At 39.7% G+C, this 18,033-nt stretch overlaps 1 protein-coding gene across 6 annotated transcripts in view; it reads right to left on the reverse strand.

Annotated features, from left to right (window-relative positions):
• The window catches only part of SAAL1 (serum amyloid A like 1), a 40,436-nt gene that overhangs the window by 8,812 nt on the left and 13,591 nt on the right, over positions 1–18,033 (reverse strand). For 2 of the 6 annotated variants that reach the window (XM_080688733.1, XM_080688729.1), the window contains 6 exons: positions 17,366–17,546; positions 15,715–15,797; positions 15,438–15,626; positions 14,449–14,642; positions 11,786–11,878; positions 11,000–11,080 (listed from right to left, as the gene is read on the reverse strand). In XM_080688733.1, the coding sequence (XP_080544859.1) occupies positions 11,000–11,080; positions 11,786–11,878; positions 14,449–14,642; positions 15,438–15,626; positions 15,715–15,797; positions 17,366–17,546 (821 nt within the window). Of the gene's footprint in view, positions 1–8,407; positions 11,081–11,785; positions 11,879–14,448; positions 14,643–15,437; positions 15,627–15,714; positions 15,798–17,365; positions 17,547–18,033 lie in introns of those variants that run through there. The other 4 variants (XM_080688731.1, XM_080688734.1, XM_080688730.1 and 1 more) reach the window with 3 other exon arrangements.

Raw genomic sequence — 18,033 nt, forward strand, 5'->3', positions numbered from 1 at the left:
TTCTTCAAGAAGCATACCTGGGAAAGCTAATTATACAGAGGAAAAAGCTTCCCTTCACACTCTGTTGCATAGTACTGAGGCTTCTAGTCATAGTCATGCTACCATTTTTAAGAGAAAACTTGGTTTTAACTTCAGTGAATGAATATGTGTTTAGTTTAGTTTTGATTTTATTGAAGGGGGTCTCTGGAGCAAGCTACAACCATCCTCCAGAAACCACAATCGCAATGGAAATGCTCCCTGAGCTTACCTGTCCATGGCATTATAATGATGTGTTTCCTTGTTTTTCTCATTTACCATAAACCGCTTGGGGGTAGACCTGTGCCCAGAATCCAGCACAGGGACTGTTACAGAGAAGGTGCTCAATAAGTAATTATTGAGTACATGTTTGCTGAGAAGGAATGAATGAATATAAAAATGAGCAAGTCTGTGTGAGAGAAATTAAAGACATGATAATAAAATAAAATGCTCTCTGTAATCCTTAATCAGAAAGATCAAAGCTCCATTTATGTATCTGAATACAAAACAGGCCTTTTTTACAAGACCTCAGATGATTCTACCCATGTTCAAATGGAAAGTAATTTGATGAGACAAAGGGATGAAGGGCAGAGATCAGGTCAGGACCTAATCTCTTGAGTCCTCAAGATCCAAATCTAGTAAATCTCTTTCCAAAAGCACAGTAATCTTTACACCATGATGCCTTCAGTGAGCACTCATGTCCCATAACACTTGGTGTATGGGAAGAGCTGTGTACGAGTCTGTTTACACACAGCTGTATGCATGTTTCACTACAAATTTGTTCCAATTCTCAATTACATTTTTTAAAGTAATGATTGGAAACCCTGTTTATCATTTGCACATTTTTGCTTCCAGGAAATGTTGGCTTGTGGTCATTTTGAACACCCTGAGTAAAATAGCCCAGTTAGTGTCAGTCATGACAAAGCCTTCTATTTGCTGTGCATTGTAGCTTGCCTAAAGTCAGACAGTAAGTGACAGAGACCAGAATCCAAGACCTCACTTATCCCAGGAAATTTTCACCTCAATGTACCACACATTTTTTTTTTAATAGGTTAAGGAACCCAAAGGATTTCTTTATTTTTTTTTTTTAATTTCTTCAGGTTTTTAGACTTCCTTTGACTTTGGGTTCTAAGTCATATGGAAACCTCCTAATCCAATACTAAGAGATACTTATTGGGGTGGTGAAAACACCACATAATATACAGATGATATACTATATAATTGTATACCTGGAACCTATATAATTTTATTAACCAATGTCATCCCAATAAATTTAATAAAAAAAATTTCAAAAGCACTCAGTACCATGTGGGTAAGCCAAGACATTCTAAGTCCAGGGCACATGATTTACATAAATGATAATGGAAATTTTGTTCCCTGGAGTTATTCAGTACAGCATTCTTGCTCAGGTTAATAAAGTAAACACTGTGAGAAAATGCCACTAACTATGGAAATACAGAGAGTTCTGAATGATTAGGAAGTGCTGGCTATTCAGATTTTGAGGAAGAGGGAGACTCACAGCCTGAGAGACAATTGTACTGGAGCAAACAGCCCTGTTGCCTGGACACACTTGATTCCCCCCCATGTCTGCTGTCTTACTGTTTGTTCTGCACTGTTTAAAGAGGCATTGCCACCCTTCTTATTCAATGCAACTAGTCACTTTTGCTACAAGTCAAACAGCATTTGTTGAAGCTGCAGAAAGCAAAGCCAGTACTATTTGTCTAATTAATTATCTCTGGAGCTTTCATGAAAGGGTATCAGTAAGTTTAAATCAGGGACAAGGAGCAAACTTGATGTTTAACCTCCCTTCTTTGTATCTCCAACTGTACTCAAGGCAGGGTGGCCAAGCTTTCACAGTAATCAGAAGATTCTGAAAGAATCTAAATGTGACCATCTGGGAGGATCAAGAGGAGAAAATATACCATGTGGAAAGACAAAGAACTCCATTCCTGGAAATCCAAATGGAAAGATTGTCCCCTCATCTTCAGGAAAATCCTATCTACCTGGCAATGCCAGGAACCGCCTCCCAGAAGAGGTTGGAGTATCTTTTCTTTGATGCCCGATATTAGAAGACTTTACAGAGTGCATTGTGGCAGAAATTAATTAAAACAAACAAAACAAAACAAACAGGCCTTTCCTTACAGAGAAGCAGCCATGACCTTAATCTGCCTGTAGTCATCAATGGGGGCTCTGGCTTACCATATTATGTAACTTTTTCCTCAGAGGGCAACAAAGCCACTTACAACCAGATGTGTAAATAGCCTGGATGTGAACTGCTAAGTAGTTATTTGATACATGGAAGGGGCCAGGGAACCTAGCACATGGCGACTTAGCAAGTTCAGAGCCACTTCAAACCATTGCGGAGGCCGGGAGAGCCCCTCGGCAGCTCCTTGTACTGTGAGCTGCTCATTCTTTCCTCTTCAGGCTGTGCTCGTGCTCACCCCATGGAGAGTCCTGGAGACACTCCCAGGTGTGCACCTGGCCCACATGTGCAGCAGAAATGGTTATTGTTGGCCTCTGTAATAAAATCATTGAGTAGATTTTATAGAGCTTTAAATCAGCCTCATAAGCATCACCAGGCAACTCCTCCAGGCAAGGTAGAGGGATGGTGTTGTACCGAACTCCAGGGACACTCAAGCGGACCAGTGTGTTTCTTACACCAGAAATGCTACAAAGTCATAAACTTAGTACTGACCATGAAATCAATCAAAATAATGCAAAAACCAATAAAACTATCTAGTACCTTACCACTTGTAGCAACCAATTCTTCCACTCCAACGTGGAGTTCCTTCTGAAAGCATTGCAAAAATCACTTTTACAGTCATGGATCAAAAAAAAAAAAAAAAAAAAGAGACAAGACCACAAAAGGTGGCATCTGTTACTTGTAATGGTTTAGCTTTCACATGGTGGTAGCCAGCAATGAGGACTGTTAATTGCCATCTTTCAGCAAAATTATAGTTCTGGGAAAAGCTCGGCTGACTAAGGATTCCAATGAGTTGGACTAAGACTTTCTCAAGGATAGAGAAAGTCAGATTCAGTTTTTGTGGCATCTTAAACTTATTCAATCTGGGGGCCCTGTTCAAGAAAAAGAATATGAAATTTCAAATTCAAAGTGCTAGGCACCTCCTAGGATTTTGGAAGGGGCCCTAGGAAGTGAGAGTCCCTTAATCCAGGGGGTCCCTAACTTTGCTGTGCATTAGAACCATTTGGGGAGCTTGAAAAATCCTGATGCCCTGTTTGCACCCCATACCAATTACATCAGAATGTCCGGGGGTAAAATCCAGGCATCAGGATTTTGTAAAGGTTCCTAAGAGATTCTTATGTGCATCAGAGTTTGGAAATCACTGCTTTAAGTGTAAGCTTCATTAGCATCACATAGGTTCTAGATAGAGGACACAGTTTTCATTCATTTAACTAACATTTGTGGAACAATTGCCATATTCCAAGCACTGTATCCCCAGCACTGAGCACTGTTCCTGACACATAGCTGGCAATCAGTAAATTCCTGTTGAATACAAATGAACACTAGTTAGGCAGTCTCTCCTATTTCACATGGCAACTGAACATAAACTGAATTTAGAATTCTTAGTTTATCTTTCCTTTTAGATGTGTCAGCTTTCACAGGAACACTCTGAGTTTATCCCCAAAATAAAGATGCTTAATGGCTCCACCATACACATTAGGTGGTCACTATGCATTCTGGATATAAAACAAGTCAGTCAGCAAGCCTCCTGAAATGTCACAGTCTTTTTCATCCATTGTCCTCCTCTTTGTTTTCTTGGAAATGAATCTATGTGAAGGAATACTGAGTAAGTCTGGGAGGATTTTAACTTATCTGCTAAAACTCTGGCAACATCTCCTCTCTTTTCCCATGTTATGCAGGCGTCCTCAAACTACGGCCCGCGGGCCACATGAGGCCCGCCAAGGACATTTATCCGGCCCGCGGGTGCCGCTGCCTGTCCTGCTTAGCAGCCGACTAGTCCCGGGCCCGCAGTGCGCATAGGAATTTGTTCATAGTTTTTTTTTTAAACTATAGTCCGGCCCTCCAACGGTCTGAGGGAGAGTGAACTGGCCCCCTGTTTAAAAAGTTTGAGGACCCCTGTATAGGGTCTCAAAATGCAACTCACATTATTACTGAGATATGTAAAGAAAAGGTGAATAGATTCATTTTACCACCATAATAAATCTGGTATTTCTCTGGAATCTCCCCCATCTGTTAGTAGCAGGAAACTTAATAAACCAAAGATCCAATTCAGTTTAAATTTATTCTGCTCCAATAATTTAAGTAGACCCTTCGAGAAATGCGCAGTCTTTAATTGTAAAAAATAAAGAAGGTTCACCCTCGCTGGTTTGGCTTAGTGGATAGAGTGTCATTGACCTGCAGACTGCAGGGTCCAGGTTCAATTCCGCTCAAGGGCACATGCCCAGGTTGTGAGCTCAATCCCCAGTGTGGGGCGTGCAGGAGGCAGCCAATCAATGATTCTCTCCATCATTGATGTTTCTCTCTCTCCCTCTCTGAAATCAATAAAAATATTTTAAAAATAAAGAAGGTTCAGTGTCTCAGACAGCTTCCTCCTACGGTGGTATAAGGGGCACAGGAGGGGTGCAGCTGAGACTTCATGGCAGATGGAAGAGAATGGTGTTCTTCCCCATTCCAACTTAGCTTCTGGATTGCTGCTTGCTTCACCAATGTTTGAGACTGGGAGACTATGTCTTACAGCTAATGTAAAATTCAGGATTTTGTCTGTTTGGCTTGCGTCAGCTCCCCACAGTGCTCCCTGAGTGACTGACTAGGCTTTATCTCAGCTCCCACTGGCAGCAAACCCTTGAGTATCTTACAAACACTTTATTCCTCTGGCCTCCTGGACCAGGGCCTTGCCTCCCTTCCGGACTCTGTTGTGGCATCACCAGGCCCTGCTCTCCTGCACGTCCACAGCTCTCAATTAAGCACTGATATTACATGGGATGTTCAGACAGCTTGGGAGAGCTAAAACTCAGAGCCTCCCTCTGACGTAATAGCCAAGCCCTAGGCTGAAATGGGAGCAGCTGGAGAGGTCATTTCCTTGTGAGGTCCCACAAGAAAAGTGAGGGCTAGCACTTACCTGCTGTCCTTACTTGTCAAGGAGGGTGGGCAATAGTGGACGGGTGCTTACTGTTGGGCCTGCATATAAAGTGCAGGGAGACAGGCACCCACAAAAGGACTTACGTATCTCCTACAGCTATGTAAGCCTCAAGACAGCCCCAAATCTCTGATTAGCATGTCACCTGAAGTGAAAGTACATCATGTCAGAGGAAGGGATGTGGACCTTAACTTTCAGAAACTAATGGAATGAACAGCTATTAACTCCTATTTTCCTCCTCTCTTAAATTGTCACCTTCTGATTTCCACTGAGCATTGTGCTTAACACATGGCAAATTCAACAAATAACAACATACTGTGGCATGAATGAAAGAATGATGAGATAGGTGTTCATCTATAATTGTTTCTCTCTTACTGGTTCAGTCAACTTTAATAAAGCACTTAGTGATTGCATATTGGAAATTTATCTGATTGATGATATGACAAGAGACCTGTGTTCTATTAACATATCCCATTTCTCTCAGAGACCAAACCCTCTGCTCATGAAATCCTCCAAGGCTCAACAGCAACATTACAGAAATCAACACTAGGGTGAGAAGTGGTCAAGAGGGATGGTAGGGGCTTAAAAAGAATTGAGCTCGAATGTATTGAGGAGAGAGAAAAATGGCGGCAGAATAGACGGATGTGTCCTGAGCCTTGTCCCGGAGCAGATAGAGGGAGCAGCTGAAACGAGTGGAATCCAGCCTGAATTGGCGAAGGAGGCGCAGCTGGTGAGACAGTTTGCAGCCGGGAAGGGCAGAGATTCCCCCCGATAAAGCAAGACACCCAGGAAAAACACACATGGTGTCTAAATAAGACAAAGGAAAATCGTTTGGACAAAAATAAAAAGGATCCCAAATCAATTATATAGAAAAGATTCCTTTATTAACTTTTGGTTGAGAATATGTTTGTATATTTTCAGAAAACAACTCCAAGACCATGTGGATTCCTGCAACAGAGAGGAATTGACAGGTCTGCTCCAACCACGAAGACAAGAGGAGAAACAGTCCAGAGATGGGAGACGCTGACGACGCCTTGCCACGCTAGCAGTCAGAAGCTGTGCGACGCAGCAGCGTGCCTAGGACCAAACCAGAGAGGGTCGGACCTGCATTGCCACCATGTGCCCACCATCCAGATATCATTGCTGACATGTACACATAAGGAACTGTTTGACATTGAAACGGGGACTCAGAACTGTTGGACATTGAAATTGGGACTCAAACATTTTTTGTTATTATATGTTTATTTCTAGTCTGCAGAGGCAAGATTTTTTAAAGGAAAGAAAAGGGGAAAAAATAGATACAGAAGCAAAGAAGCATTGAACAGACTGTCAAACTACAGCGAGAAGGCAGAGGAGGTTTTGGGGGGGGGGGGCGAGCTGTAAGAGATCAACTGAAGGACTTGTATGTACGCATGCATATAAGCATAACCAATGGATAAAAGACACTGGGGCGGGGGGCAGGTAAAGGCATGTACTGGGGGGGGGGGAAGGGGAGGATGGGGGTAGGTCAATGGGGGAAAAAAAGAGACATATGTACTACTATTTGTAATACTTCAAACAATTAAAAAAAAATTGAGCTCAAATTTCAGAGCCAGAAAAGAATAGATTTTAACCAAAGATGAGTATTTCCCAAACTCCAGGGTGTGGCAAATAAACTCATGGCAGCTCCTCCATAGTAGCAGACACATAAAAATCACTAGACCAATCCAACTGGTCTGACCACCATCATAACAGCTACAAAACCCCTTTTCTGTTTCCTCTGTACTTATTTCCAGGACCAGATACTCATGGCCTCACCAGACAACCTTCCAAGTGTATCCTGGATCCACTTACCAGTGTTGCAGTTCTATTTGGAATTATTTAGGCAGCAGAGCTGTACCCTTCTTCCCCTGCCTACATCCTCCTCATCATCCAACTGCTTTCTTTTATCCAGAATTGCAAAAGAAAATAAACATTTTGGCTCCCTCTGGCAACAAAACCTTGAATCATTTTTCTCATCACTTCTCCAGATGAGAGACTTGGAGGGGAGACAAGAAAAAAAATTTTTTTTCAATTAATTTCCATTTGTTTCAAGTCTGAGTAAACTCTGGGCACACAGCAACCAGGATGATATGATTATGGAAACTATTAATCTCTCATCAAAGAAGAGCCAACTCATGATTACGGAGCAGTTGGCACGTTCCTCCCAAGGGCCTGTGCAGCACGATCCTCCAGGTTTCTTTAGGGGCCACAAGTGCTCAGCGTGCAATCTGGGCAATTTCTACAAGATAAAATAATCCTTGAGTGCTTTGTGAGTTCTAGAAAACTTTATTCTAAAGAAGTATGTCCAAATAGAATGGAAGAGAAAAATCAAAGGTTTTCAGATGACTCAAGGCTCATCTAAAAAGGTAAAATGTGGATCTTTAAAGACCAGAGATCACTTGATGTGGGCAACAAGCAAATGGGTGCATTTAGAGCAAGAATTTTCCAAATTGCTTTACTCCTTTCATCCCACTCCCCCCAAAAAATTGCTTTATATACTGAATACTATAATCATAAATATTGAAATAACTTCTAGAAGTTATTTAGGACAAACAGGAGAGCTGCCTGATTTGTCCAAACCTAAAACACACATGAAAATAAATTATTCAATTTAGGGACTTTGTTCCAGGGTCCACATCATCAGATTTTTCTACCAATGGTGACAGAGAGTACAGACTTCTTCGTGACAGGAAGTTAAAGGACTTAGGTTTCCTCCAGGAGAAATGCTTGCTGACTGACCAGGTGACTGCTTGCTCCTGGGTACCCGTAGGAAAAGTCCAACATCAACTGCATTTTGAAGAAAGCACACTCATGGATTTATAAAGGCAACCAGCCTCCCCAAGTACAGTCCCAAAAAGAGTGAATTTCCAGAGATGCCAAATGGAATGGGATCAACAAACACCATTCAAAGCAAAACTACATGCTCCCACGTTAAGTGCCTTATAATAAAGAGAATATGCATTCTCTGAAATTGTGGACTATGAGAAATATACATCCCACACCCACCCATCCACCTTGCTTTCACTCTTTCCTGGAAGCAAGCTTTTATTTCAGGAAGTCAAACTCCTCCAGGAGAATACAGAAAGCCTCTTCATCTTTTCTTCCCATAATCCCATTGTTGGAGTCTGCATGCCCAAAGGTCCTGACGTCAATTCTATGAAAGGACTGTTTCCCAAAAATGGTTCAATTTCTAATGTAATCATACAAACCCTGATTTGTAAGAAAAACTCAGTCATTATAAACAGATCCCATGATGTCAAAGGAAAAACAGCTAGAGTTTAATAAGCAGCCTTCTTTTATTACAATAGGCTTGACGTCATTATTTACTATTTCCAACACTAAAACACAAAGCCATGTGCTACACTGTGAACCAGTATGAAAAGGGTATGTGGACTTTGCTGAGTTTAATATCCTCTTATTGACAATAGATAGAAGATCTGAACAAGGACTGGGAACAGGAAATGATTTTAGTGGTTTCATTACAGTAACAGAGAAAAGCATTTCCAATGACAGGGATTGACAGATGGTCTGGTAAGGCTTCACTTCTAAACAGCCTGCAGGGCAACAAGCCCAATATTGATATAAGCTCAGTGTATAATTAATGAGGTGTCCTAGTAAGCAGAAAAGTTTTCATAAATATATGCTGTAGCCTTAGCAGTGGAACACAAAAAGCTGGTGTTTATAAGTTAATCTAAAACCATTTCATAAGGAGAGAGCGCTTGTGATCTTGGTTCCCAGTATGTCATCTGTTTGGCTCAAATAAATTCTTTTTTAAAAAAACACACAAAAAACCATACATATTTTTATTGATTTCAGAGAAGAAGGGAGAGCGAGAGAGAGATAGAAACATCAACGATGAGAGAGAATCAATTGATCGGTTGCCTCCTGCACACTCCACACTGGGGATCGAGCCCGCAACCTGGGTATGTGCCCTGACCAGGAATTGAACTGTGACCTCCCAGTTCATAGGTCAATGCTCAACCACTGAGCCACTCTGGCCAGGCTCAAATAAATTCTTATAAATTTTTAAAAAAATAAAAATAAAACCATTTCACAAGGAAAGGTATTTAGAGGCAGCAAGAGGTATACAGTAAGACTGTAGCTAAAGAGCTCTCATGTTCTAAGTAAAAATCATATTTGCAATGAAGTATCATGTGTGGTATATCTTCATTTAATTCATTTCTCGTGAAAAATAAATGTGGTTGTAGAATTTTCAGATTATTGAGACTTTTCAGATCTCATTCTAGGAAACCTAAAATGCTTTGTAATATACAGGTGGGGCAAAAGTAGATTTAGTTGTGAGTACTCAAAACAGAGTTTATTCTTATATTATTATAAATTATTGTATTATTTTCCATAGTTCAACTGCAAATCTATTTTTGCCCCGCCCTGTTTTTTGAAATCATAAAGTGTAATTAATGCATCCAGCTTTGTTCTTTTTGTTCAAATTGCATTGGCTACTTGGAGTCTTTTATGGTGCCGCATGAATTTTAGGATTGTTTTCTTTCTATTTCTATTTTCTAAATGCCACTGGGATTTTGATGAGGATTGTATTGAATCTGTAGATTACTTTGGGTAGTATGAATATTTTAATAATATTAATTCTTCCAATTCATGATCTTGGGATGTCTTTCCATTTATTTGTGCCTCCCTTAATTCCCTTTGTCAGTGTTTTGCAGTTTTTAGTGTATAAGTCTTTCACCTCCTTGGTTAAGCTTATTTGTAAGCATTTCATTTTATTATAGCTGCTAGAGGCCCAGCGCACAAATTCGTGCACAGGTGATCGAGGCCCATCGGGGGGCTGGTCAGTGATCGAGGTCCACTGCGGGGCTGGCCAGCCAGGGGGAGGGATCCCGGGAGGTTGGCCGACTGGCCCCCCGATCGGGGTCTAAAAGGGGGGCCGGCTGGCAGGGGGAAGGACCACGGGAGGTTGGCTGACCAGTCAGGAGGGCCGGCCAGGTGGGAGCGCATTGACCACCAGGGGGCAGCTCCTGTATTGAGCGTCTGCCTCCTAATGGTCAGTGCATGTCATAGCGACTGGTCAACCAGTCGTTCTGGTCATTCAGTCATAACAGTCGCTTAGGCTTTTATATATACAGATTATAAATGGGATTGTTTTAAAACAGACACAGACTAATGGAACAGAACAGAGAGCCAAGAAATAAACCCACACACAGTAGACTGATCGTCAACAAAAATAGCCCCTTTGCCTTTCTCCTTTTCCCTCCCTGATTGTGGATGAAAGGACCAGAGATCTCGTATAGTCCCCTTAACCACAAGACAATAACATGAACACACAGGTCTACATGGCAGAACACCTGGACATGAAAGGAGTTAGGGTCCCTAAGCCACCATATCAGGTCTTGACTACCTACCTCTAGATTTCTTATGGCATAATGCAAAAAGCTACTATAGTATGGTTTTCTATTGGTGCAGCAGAATATGCTTGTAGTGGACACAAATATAAAATTCTCACATAAAAATCAAATTAAGAGTTACGGAAAAAAATCCTCACCAACCCTTCAAATATTCTTGAAAAAAATCCTCAATGACAAGCTTGTATTTTTGTTTTCTTTACCTGAAGATAACAAATACCACATAACCAATACCCCCAAAAAAGGGGGGCTGGGGTGTTTGATGGTGATGAAACTCCAGATTCCAATACTAAACAAAAGTGAGATAAGGCTGGGGGAGGGAGAAGTGCATGAGTGTAATACCAGACAACTATGGTCTTATACAGGCTTTATCTAATACTTCCTATACATCAATTTCAACTGTCAGTAACAAAAATAAAGTTTACTTCTTGGGCAGAGGGAATTACAATTCAGTTTTTAAGTCTGAACCTTTAAACTTGGGAAGCTTTCTTCTAGGTCACCAGCAAGGGTCTTATCAACTTCATAAAGGATTTTAAGAAAGTCTTCCACCTGTGAGTCAAACAAAAGAATCAAATAAACATAAATAGAGGAAAAGGTGAATTAATATATTACTGACTATAAAAATGCTCTGCCTGTGATTTTTAAATAGCCCAGAGGAAAAGAAATGATATACTCCCAGATGACAATAATAGTACTTCCTGAAACATCAATGAAGTGACTAGACCTTACTATTTTGTTTTACTCTTAAACTAGTATTTATATTCCCACTGATTCCCCTTTAGGGTCCATTAATGAAGTTTTATTTCCATCCTCCTTCCTGCCATGTCCCTTCACTCTCATATTTTCATATTTCACTTTCCTAAAAAAAGTTCCTATCTTGAAATTGCCTCTAATGAAAGCAAGCAAATGTGATGTAATTCAGAGAACCAAAAAAATCTACTGACTGTACTTATCTAAGAACCTTATTTTTGATTAATATATATATATACTATCTACTTCCTAACAAAAAAGAATACTATAAATTCAGTGTTGATTCCTTTCTCTTAAAACCTGAACTGTTCCTCAGGATACTCCCATGAATTATCCAGCAGTCATCTGTCTGGCAAGGCAGTACAGTCATGTGAATTGTATGCATTATCTTTTTTGACAATGGCCTCAAAAATCAAGTAATCCTCTGAAACTCAGTCACCTATACAGACACAGACTAATGGAACAGAACAGAGAGCCAAGTGTGTTTGACTCACTCACACTCACCACAGGACTATAGAAAGGAAGAAGGTTTTGAAATGCACAGGAACACTTCTGCTTGCTTAACTGGCCCTCCTTTAGTCCCTTAGTCACAGTCTCCTAAAACAAAACAAAAAGAAAGGAAAATTTCTAAAGCTGTATCTGGTGAATAAATACAAATCCATTTACACAATTCTCCACTGATCCTACAGGAATTTCAAATGTCCCAAACTGAACCCAGTATCATTCCTCTCTGTGTAACCCAAACATGTGCTCCACTGCAGTCCTTATTTAAGTGAAGGCTACCACCACATACCCACCTACCCTGCTACACACACCAAAAACCTGGAATACAGCCAAGACTTTTCCTCCTCCTCTGCTGCTGACCCCTTCCCTGGAGTGTTAATTCTATTAATAATCTGTTATCTTAGACCTCCTCTCCACCCACACTTCCATAGTTTAGATAGGCTCTCATTTCTCAGATTCTTTTTTTTTTCTTTTGGAGTATATATTTATTATTTTGATTGGGTAATGGTATCATAGATGTATACATAGACTAGTTTTTCAAATTGCACTCTTCAAATATGTATAGTTTACTGTATGCCAATTATAGAAGCATAGAACAGACTGATGAATCTCAGAGGGAAAGTAGGCATGGAAAGAGATTAACCAAAGAATTTATATGCATATACACATACACATGGACACAGACAATAGTGTAGTGAAGACCTAGGGTAGGGGCATGAGGGTAGAGAGGGGACAATGAAGGGGGGACAGAGGAGAACATCTGTAATATTTTCAATAATAAAGATAAAATTTAAAAATAATAAAAATAAAAATTACTAATGTACCAGATTATTCTTGAAGATTACAGTCACAAAAGCCTTTTGCTTGGTCTCCGGGTCTCCAGCCTCAACTGTCTCTAATCTTCTCTCTCTTGCTTTTGGAGTAATCTTTCTAAACAGATCTTATCATTTGATGCTTTTAAAAAAAATCTTTAGTAGTTCCCCAGTTTCCTCAAGATTAAGTCCAAACTCCATTAAGTATGACATGTAAGAACTTTCATGTCACATCCTGCTTTAGTCTCAGCCCACCTTCCTCCTATATTTCTACCACTTAAAAATTAAGAAACATCTATGTCCCCCTCTCCAAAAACACAAAAGGAGCAACAAATAATGGGAAAAATACTTGCAATGACTATTCAGAAGATACAGTATTACCCATGGAATTCCATGCAAATAAAACTAATCTATACTAATAAAAGGGTAATATGCTTATTAGACCAGGTTGACCAGCCATCTTCCAGACTTCCAACTTCCTTCCAGACAAAGCCATGGTGGTGGGGGCCAAGGCAGAGGCAGTTTGGGGTGATCAGGCTGGCAGGGGAAGGCAGCTGGGGGCAAGATCAAGCCAGCAGGGGGTTAGGGGCAATCAGGCCAGCAGGGGAGGGCAGTTGGGGGCAAGATCAGGCTGGCAGGGGAGAGCAGTTGGGGGTGACCAGGCCGGGAGGGGAGGGCAGTTGGGATCAAGATCAAGCCAGCAGGGGAGAGCATTTAGGGGCGATCAGGTTGGCATGGGAGAACAGTTGGGGGCAATCAGGCCGGCAGTGGAGCAGTTAGGGGTGATCAGGCAGGCAGGCAGAGGTGGTTAGGGGCAATCAGGCAGGCAGGCAGAGAGGTTAGTGGTAATCAGGCAGGCAGGCAGAGGGGTTAGGGGCAATCAGGCAGGCAGGCAGAGTGGTTAGGGGCCATCAGGCAGGCAGGCATGTGAGTGATTAGGAGCCAGTGGTCCAGGATTGTGAGAGGGATGTCCGATTGGAGAGGGTACAGGCTGGGCTGAGGGAACCCCCACCTCCCCGTGCACGAATTTTGTGCACCGGGCCTCTAGTAAATTTATAAAGCAGGAAACACAACCAATATACAAAATATGTAAAGATATTCAAACTCACTAATAATAAAAAATGCCAATCAAAATAAGGTACAATTTAATCACCTCTTGAATTTTACGTGACATAAAATTATAATACCCAATAATAAGGATCAAGTAAAATCAACATTTTCACATGTTAAAAGCCTTTTCAAAAAATGTAACCATTATGCCTCAGTCATCTTCACATTTATAATGTCAAACCTAGTAACCTAACTTCTGAAAACCTATGCTAGGGTAAAACAAATCACCAGAATAACAGAAACTTGTTTTGATAAATATTCTTGAAAAAATTTCAATGAATATGAACATATAGTTGATAGTTATGTTCATATATTTTTATCCTAAAATATATGGACAATAAGAATATGCTCAAAGGAAGAATAAGCTAATAAACCTGAACATATTTAGGAAAACTATTCCTTAAAAAAAAGTTTACAATCAATTTTATAAATTGATTTTTTGGCAAATTAGGTATTAAAACTGGCTCAGTAAAAAGTCTTTCAGTGAATTGATCTAGTCAGGAGAAATGCTTATAATGTAATGTTAAGTGAAAACTGTATATATGGGTTATAAATATGTGAAAAACATATACATATATAAAAATATACCAACCACATCAGCTGCTGGTTTAAAACTATAAGCTTATAGTGACAAGTTCTTTCTCTATTTTGCCAAAAATAATAACAGCAATAATAAAGTTGGGAACATTAAGCAATTCATACTTTCTTTTGCTGAAGAAACAATAAATACTTCTTTCTTACCTTTGTTAATACCTGAAAAATATTAGAAAGAAATTCACACGAAATATCCTTTAAGATTTCCAAGTGGAAATCATCTTGGGTTAAATCCGACTTTTTAGTTTCTTCTGTGTTAGACTCTGAATTCACTGGTTTCTTCTGACAGTGTTCCACATTTTGTAAGACACGGATCAGGCTGTCTATTAGAGAAAGATCTACTGTACAAACAAATCAAGAGGCATGAGATTAGCCAGTTAAGTTTGGTTATTCACTCATCATTCATTCATTCATTCATTCATGCTGAATACCTATTAAGTGTTAGAGATGGTACTTTAGGTATTACAGTTATAGTGCCACACAAGATCATCAAAGCCTCAGCCTTCAAGAGACTTATATTTTTATACTCTCAAATATGCAAATGAATAAAGCAGGTCATTTCAGATGTTGATTAAGTTCTATGAAGAAAATTAAAGGAGAATATAATAAAGCAGCTGGCAAGGGAGGCTCTCTGAAGAGGTGACACCCAGTTGAAACGAAAGGATAAGAATCAATGCAAAGAGCCCAGAAAAATATTTCAAGGAGAGGGAACAAGTGCAAAAGCCCCAAACAGGAAATGTCACGGAAGGTCTGAAAAACTAAAAGAAGGCCAGTGACTTAACAATGTGTGAGCAAGGAGGGCACAAGATGAGTTTAGAAAGCTGGGCAAGCCCGGCCAGTGTGCTCAGTGGTTAAGCATCGACCTATGAACCAGAGATCACAGTTCCATTCCCTGTAAGGACACATGTTTTGTGCTCGATCCCCAGTAGGGGGCGTGCAGGAGGCAGCCGATCAATAATTCTCTCTCATCACTGATGTTTCTATCTCTCCCTCTCTGAAATCAATAAAAAAAAATTTTTTTAAACCTATATCCTCGAGTAAGGATTTTTTTAAAAAGGAAGAAACCAAACAAACAACACAAACCTGGGCTTTAAAATCAGACAGAATTTAATTTAGTGCACTAAAATGATACTTGCCTTTTTCTACCTTTAGATACTTCTGTTCAACCTGTGAAGCATAGATGGCAGACAATACTGAAAAAACAGAGGCCAGCACTGTTTTCTGTTCTTGAAGTATGATGGGTGGATCATCAGACTGGCAGAACTCATGACAGACTAGGTCAAAAAGTAAATTCCAAGTGTCTTTTCCAGTATCAGGACACTGTACTTAATAAAAATGATAAAGAAAGTAGTACTTTAAAAACAGAAAACAATTAAATGAGTAGATATAGTGCTTCCCCATATAACATCTTACCAATTGCTTGAATTCCATCATCTACTGTAGTAAGTAGCTGTAAGATGTGCATGTAAACATCGAGTCCTTCCAGATTTTCAGAACTAAATATAAAAAGCAAAAGCACTGAATCAACAACTTTACTGTCTATAGGACTGCAATTGTTCGTCCATTCATTCAGCAAATGAATTCATACTTTCTTTTGCTGAAGAAACAATCAATACTTCTTTCTTACCTTTGTTAATACCTGAAAAATATTAGAAAGAAATATTTCTAATTTCTTTAGAAAATTAGGTTGAGAACTGCTAGCAGGGTCGCCTAAGACCATCGGAAAACACAGATATTTACATTACGATTCATAACAGTAGCAAAATTAGTTATGAAGTAGCAACGAAAATAATTTTATGGTTGGGGGTCACCACAACTGTATTAAAGGGTCGCGGCATTAGAAAGGTTGAGAACCATTGTATTAGAGGAACACATAGCAAAAAAACTTCATTTACTTTGGAGAATCAGGAAAGGTATCTTAAGAGAAATATTGCTGACACAGACACCTGAAGGGGCAAAGAAATGTTTGAGGTAGAGGAGACATAATGTGCAAAAGTCTGGAGTTAAGAGAGCTTGGTTCAGTTGAAGAAATAAAGGAAATTTCATATGGTTGAAACCCAGAGTACAAAGTATAAGTATGGAGAAGCACTATGCAAGAACTTGTAAGTCAAACTTCTTAAAACTTTGAACCTTTTCCTAAGAAAAGCAACTGAAGAGTTTGAAGCATGAAGGTGGAATGATCACTACAGTATGCTCTACAGTCTAGGCTTGCAAGGAGCAAGCCTCGAAATACGGAACTCAGGTAAGAGAATGTTGCAGTTGTTCAGGTGAGAGACAGTGGCCTGATGGTGGCATGGATGGGATCCCAGAAAAAGTCAGGAACAAGGCTTGAAGGTTGAGTGGCCATGGGAAAAGAGTGGGATGGGGAAGAATTGGCAACAGCTTCCACATTCTTCCCGGTTATCCAAATGGGATAAAGATTATACCATTTACAGAGATTGAGAATACTGAAGAAGATTTGGGGGAAATGATGAATTTAATTCTCATTTGGATAAAGGTCATAACATTAATAGGCTTTAATGTGGGTTATTAAGCACTAAGAATGCACAACTGACCACTAAACAGATCAATTCATAATTAATTTTCTAGTCACTAACAATAAACAGTTTCAATAACCTACAAGACCTAGTAATCACTCTTGGGAAGATTCCAAAAGCCAGCCACTTATCCAAGACTGGCATATATATACAAGATGCAAGAAAACAAATATCTGACATTAGCTGAAGAAGTTGTTAAATGTCCAATGGAAAATAAAGCACAAGAAAATCTTATCTATTTGATTTATATTACACAAAATTGCACAAGATTTTAAGACACTAAAGATAAATAATGCTGACAATAGCCTACAGCTAATTAGTATCAGAACAGGTACTTTGTAACCATTAATAATTCTTGCACAGACCAAATATACTGCCACCACAAACGCTAGTAGTAAATCAAGCCTGACAAAGATCAGCTATGTGCTATTCATCCTGTCGGAAGGAAATTAAGATGACTTATTATCTAAGGATACTTCTAGCAACTAGATTTTCCCAGAATATTTTGTACAAAAGAGCTCACCTACCGTACTTGTTTGGCAGCTTCAAGCACACAGGGCACAATTCTAAACACTCGTTGCTCTTCAGAATCTTCCTGGGGTTGGTCCTGAGGCTGAACGGCCCCGTTTCTAATCCATTCCAACATTAGCTTCTCATCCAAATCAAAGAGTTTGTCTACAACCTCCCCCACCTTCACCAGCAAGTCAACTGCAGAGAAAAAAACAGATATTGAAATGAGGAACAAAATTTTAAAAGCATTAATGTTAATCAAAATTCCTAAAGCTATTTGAACAACGCCAATCTTGCCAAAGCATTACTTATTCCAAGAGCAGTAAGTTTGCTTCCTTTGCTTAGGAGCTTAAGAAGAAATTTTACACCCTGACTGGGTAGTTCAGTTGGTCAGAGTGTGTAATCCAGATACACCAAGGTGGTGGGTTTGATGTCTGGTCAGGGCACATACAAGAATCAGCCAATGAATGCATAAATAAGTAGAACAACAAATCTATGTTTATCTCTCTCGCGCGCCCCACCCCTTTTCCTTCTCTCTCTCTAAAATCAATGAATAAAAATTTTAAAAGAAGAAATTTTGTATCTTTTTTTAAATATTTTTTTTCAATTACAGTTGACATACAATCACTAGTTTCAGGTGTACAACATAGTGACTGATATTTATCTTACAAAGTGACCATCCTGA

Source organism: Plecotus auritus (assembly GCF_963455305.1).
Source record: "Plecotus auritus genome assembly, chromosome: 9".
NCBI classification, from domain to species: domain Eukaryota; kingdom Metazoa; phylum Chordata; class Mammalia; order Chiroptera; family Vespertilionidae; genus Plecotus; species Plecotus auritus.